Genomic DNA, 5,163 nt, shown 5'->3' with positions numbered 1-5,163 from the left:
ATTAGTTCTTTTGTATATTTTAGGCAAATTATAGGAAATGTGTACTGACATAAGAGGTCTCTAAACACTTAAGTTACAAATGAAAGGTTCGTTTGTAGAACCCAAATTGATCTTGTGTCTCAGCGGGGGGGGGGGGGGTGTGAAAGCATAAAACAATAGTATATGCCAATACACATAATTAACAGTGCCTGGTGATGTTTCATAGCCTGACCGGTTCCGGTCAAAAAAGAACCTTCATCAGAGACAGAATGGTAGATTAATGTTTGCACACTACTAATAAAGCTACGGTAACCATGGTAATCAGCGGATCAAAGTTATCCTGCGGTTTAGATTTAACCGGTGGTTCAGTAAACTGGTGGTTTGGTAAACCGGTGGTTCAGTAAATCGGCAGTTCAGAGTTAATCGGCGGTTCACTTATTCAGCGTATCAGAGTTCTTCGGCTGATAAATATGTAACTGATTGATAACTTAATAAGTTCAATGGTCCTTTCAGTAAAAAATCCCAGTAGGATGGTCCATGGTTACAGTAATATCATTTAGCTAATGTACTAGAACATGTTACAGTAGTATTATATAGCTAATGTACTAGAACATGTTACAGTCAACATTTTGATTTGTTACGGTAAACATATGTACATGATATAATAAACATGTGACCTGTTGATGTAACCCAAAGAGCTTTAGAATTGGGTAAAGTTTTTTTTTTTATGAAATACATAGTAGTCAACTTGTCATGATACACCTTAATATAATGTCTTGAAATAGTATTTCATGGTAGTCATTTTGTCTAGATCTTTGGCTTATGATGGACCTAAATATCACGCTTTTCACATGAAATTCTTTTTATTGTCAAATTTTATTACATTCCGGAGCGTACCAAAAAGTCTTCACATGTCTGATGTCTAAGTTTAACACTGAAAAGGACAATGACGTCATACTGGAATGTGATAACTAGATCAACGTTTCGCGAAGCTTTTATAAACACATTGAGAGTCTCGACCATAAGAGAAATAGGTTTAACAACTTGTGAAAACTTGATATTGCTTGATATTTACTATCTTTTTTTTATTAAAATAGTAATAATAAACTCGCATAAGGCTCTTTTATCATTCAATTGAAATTAATTATCTCGATTTGATATAAAAAAAAATATCCAGTTTTCACTCGTTATGAAACCTATAATTATTTTTCAAATGCGTATTATACAAAAAACCAAAATAGAGGCCCAACATATTATTACTAGCCACATATTTCACTCGGCAATTTATAAAACATACACATTGTCTGATGTGTTCTTTAAATAAATTTTTGATCATTTTTTGAATATTCGAAATGGCTAATGGTTGTTAAGAAATTAAAAATCTCGATAAGTTTTGGCTAAAAAGTAAAACAAAAATACCGAGGTGGGTTCAAAAGGGTAGTCCTTTAAAGTGACAAAATCAAACATTATCAACCAACGGAACAAGTGGAACGTTATTGTATTCTTGACTTGATGCAGACATTTCCCGAAATAAATGGTAGGTTAAATGAATGTGACCTACCAAATTAGACTATATATCGGATTTGTTATCACATGAGCAACACGACGGGTGCAACAGGTGGAGCAGGATCTGATTACCCTTCAGGAGCACATGAGATGACCCCTTTTTTTTGGTGGGGTTCGTGTTGCTTATTATTTAGTTTTCTATGTTATGTCATGTGTACTACTGTTTGTCTTTTTCATTTTTAGCCATGGCGTTGTCAGTTTATTTTCGATTTATGAGTTTGAAAGTACCTCTTGTATCTTTCGTCCCTCTTTTAAACATGATTTAAAGGTTAGTTAGTTTAAATTCTACCAAGTGTATGACAGTTCCGTTTAGTTGACAAAATTTATTGAGCAATTCAAACCGACATAATAGCTGAATGTGACAGTAACAATAAATGGAATCCAGCAGCCAAAACATATAACTCAGACATACAACACAAAATTCAAGCAAACAAATCTGATATCAAACTAAGATGCCAACGACAAATTCGTAGTTGATAGTACATTTGACAATGAACTTAACAACAAAATTCTTGCAGTTAATATTAAAGTGACAAAGTTGAAGTGATAACACGAATAACTATGTTTGACTAAATGTTTAATTATATAAACTTCTTATTGTACAAAAGGTATCTCGTTTGCGTATTGCTTTCAACATAGCAAAGCTGAAATTCATGACAATACAATCTAATATTACTTTCCATATTTACAATTTCTTCTTTAGTTTGCGACCTCAAACATTAACAGAAGATATTAAAAAAAACAATGAAATACAATTACATACAAGTCACAACAAAAACCAAACAGTATCATGGCAAAAATGAAATAAGCCCAAGTTAACAATACAAAAACCCGAGGAATGTCAATCGGTTCCTTCATCACTATATGTCTGTACTAAAGTCTAAGTGACATATTGCTGTAAGTTGTTAGTTGTAATATGCGTCACTCGAGAATTACATGTTCCAGTCTGTTGTCGTCTATCACTTTTCTCGTTCATCCCACACCATCACTGTGTTTTTCAAAGCGGATGGAAGAATCATTTCGTGCCATACAATCTTCAATATTCCGAGTCCTAATCTGGCAATGGACTAAATTGTGCCTTCTAATGTAGAACAAATTCCAATTAGCTTTCTTTTTCATTCAAGGCAATTTCCTTTTCGTATAAGGTAAATAAAACAAATGTTTTATAAACATTTTATTCCCAAATTCGTGAAATGTAGCTCACAATCCTTTCTTATGTGTTAATCTTTTACTGAAAACTCAATAACACTTGCCTGCGTATAGACAGACTCTCGTTTGGTTTTGCGTGTCCTCTTGAAACAAGAAAAGAGGCGCTTCAGACTAACTCGAAAAGCAGAATTACTTCTAAAGTAAATGAATGGTGTGATTCCTGTGCTACTAAAAGCCAACCAATGACAAGTCATCCACACTACATCAGCATGAGGCATATCGTAGATCTCTGGATATGAATCGCCAACCAATGTAAGTGTGTGAATTGGAAGCCAGGCAAGTGCATATGCTGCTACAACAGCTGCTAATACTCGAACAGTCTGCAATTATAGAAATTAACATAAGTAAGGAACTGTGTGATATTTATCATGGAATTTGCACACTATTAAAATGTATATAGGTTCAAATAAAAATAACACAAGTTATGACTAATTTGTGTATAGTTGTATGTAGAAGTGTAGTATATTTATGGTGAGAAAACACATATCGTTTTTTTCTCAATTATTAACTACGCTCTCTAAGAAATCGTCCGTATTATTAGTTTGTATCTTTTACTTCTTGAAAAATAGGGCCTTGCAATTATTTGAGCAGACACATAAGTAAATTGAATAATACCAACATGTGAAGAAGATTTTGTTATTAGAATATTTGTATCTCTGATGCATATTTTTACTTTATAGTTCTTTCAGTGCCAATATTTCCATATATAAATTATGTGCATAAGTATACTGTAAATATTTGGCATACTTCTACTGTGTATATAACAATCATTGAGTTCTTCGTTTTTGTTTTTTTATTTTTATCCTGCGTTTTTAATGCATGTACTTAATATTGTTGATGCTAATGTCGCGAAATGGAATATAAATTTATTGGAAACCCTATTTATTTTTACAGTTATAAAGGGATAATGGTTCGAATCACCTCGGCACTGTAGGTCTTTTGAGAACTACAAATACACCAGGTTTATTATGTTTATAAGATGTTACTTTCATTTTATTGGTCATGATAATATCGAAGTTTAAAACAGAATTTAAGTAAAGTTCTGGCGTCTCTTGTATGGGTTGGTGATACATATGATACCAATTTCCTTACATTGATTTAAGAAATAGAAAATGATCCAAGCCTGATTTTTTTCTCTCTCAAAGCAGCATAAATTGATAAATGTGTAAAAAAGGCAAACTAATCGTCAAAACAATACTGAATAGTGGTATTTAACAATCGAAACTTCTTCTACAAGTTTTTTCTTCTAATTAGAATAATGTAAATACCTTTTTTTTACTTTTAATTTGAAGTCTATCTCTTTTGATGTCTTGCTCGCCGGGTGTTTTCCTTAACCAGATTATAACACCCATATGAGTGTAGCAGACGACCATAATAGCCAATGGAAGGAAGTATTGCAATATCATGACAACAGCACTGTATATTTTCTTCTCTTCTTGGTTTTGCCAGTCCTCCATACAAATACCAATCTGCCCATTTCCAGTTTCCAGATTTACAACTCTAGCAAACATAGCCACAGGAATTGCTGCCAGAGCTGCCAGAATCCACAGAATTATCATCACAAACCTGGCTTCTTTCTTATCTAGTCGTTTTCCTAATGGATGCCATACAATTTTGTGTTGATCATAAGTTATGAAAACCAGTGTAAAAGCTCTCTGCAGAACCGAAGTAACCTGTAAGAATCCTACAGCTGGACATAGAATTGCTCCGAACGGCCAGTAATGAAATACCAAGTTGCTAAGCACAGTAAATGGTATACAAATAGTTGCCATTAAGATGTCACTAGCTGCGAGATTTGTCATGAAGAAATTTGTAACTGTCTGCTTCTTAAGCGTGAATGTTGTAAAGCAAACAAAAGCATTTCCACCAATTCCGATTAAAACGACTGTAGAGTAAAGAAATAAAAATAGCACTAAGACTACCATATTCATAGCCGGTGGATAAAATTCAATGCCGAATGTTGCATTTCCTGCAGTCAAATTATATTGAGAATAATTTTCTGTAGAATATTCGTAATCCATCATAATGAAGTTGTCAAATTCAAATCATATTAAATCTTAATATATAAACGGAATGATGAAAGGTATCGCTTGAAATGAGGAATAATAACAACTATCACTTATATAAAGGTCGGATAAACTGCACCTTCGAAAGTGTTAATCTAAACGCGTAAATAAAATGTGAAACTGAGAAAAGTGCTAATAAGGAAATATCAATTTCAAAAGATTTGACCTTTGATAAATTGTATAATATCGAATACAATGGCTTCTTACAGCATTTAAAACAATCTAAGCTGTGTATTTTTTTTTTGCAGGTTGCAAAAGACTATATTGCAAAAAAGAAAAAAACATCGCACGGTATACCTTCCAACCTTAACATGAGACATTTTTACAAATAAAAAATCATTAT

The 5,163-nt window shown here is 32.9% G+C and overlaps 1 protein-coding gene across 1 annotated transcript; it reads right to left on the bottom strand.

Annotated features, from left to right (window-relative positions):
* Positions 1-2,320: 2,320 nt before the first annotated feature.
* LOC134713933 (RYamide receptor-like) lies at positions 2,321-4,830 on the bottom strand. Its single transcript, XM_063575209.1, has 2 exons — positions 4,023-4,830; positions 2,321-3,074 (listed from the first exon to the last, which is right to left on the bottom strand). The coding sequence occupies exons 1-2, from the start codon at positions 4,776-4,778 to the stop codon at positions 2,766-2,768; spliced, it is 1,065 nt and encodes a 354-aa protein (XP_063431279.1). The 5' UTR covers positions 4,779-4,830; the 3' UTR covers positions 2,321-2,765.
* Between the last annotated feature and the right edge of the window lie 333 nt (positions 4,831-5,163).

Source organism: Mytilus trossulus, chromosome 4, assembly GCF_036588685.1.
Source record: "Mytilus trossulus isolate FHL-02 chromosome 4, PNRI_Mtr1.1.1.hap1, whole genome shotgun sequence".
Taxonomy (NCBI): Eukaryota; Metazoa; Mollusca; class Bivalvia; order Mytilida; family Mytilidae; genus Mytilus; species Mytilus trossulus.
This window is presented reverse-complemented; position numbering and strand designations above follow the sequence as displayed.

Coding starts and splice junctions, on each gene's coding strand:
- LOC134713933 (XM_063575209.1), bottom strand. CDS start 4,778: ATGATGGATTACGAATATTCTACAGAAAATTATTCTCAATATAATTTG. Junction 3,075..4,022: donor AAATTAAAAGTAAAAAAAAG/GTATTTACATTA, acceptor CTATAATTGCAG/ACTGTTCGAGTATTAGCAGC.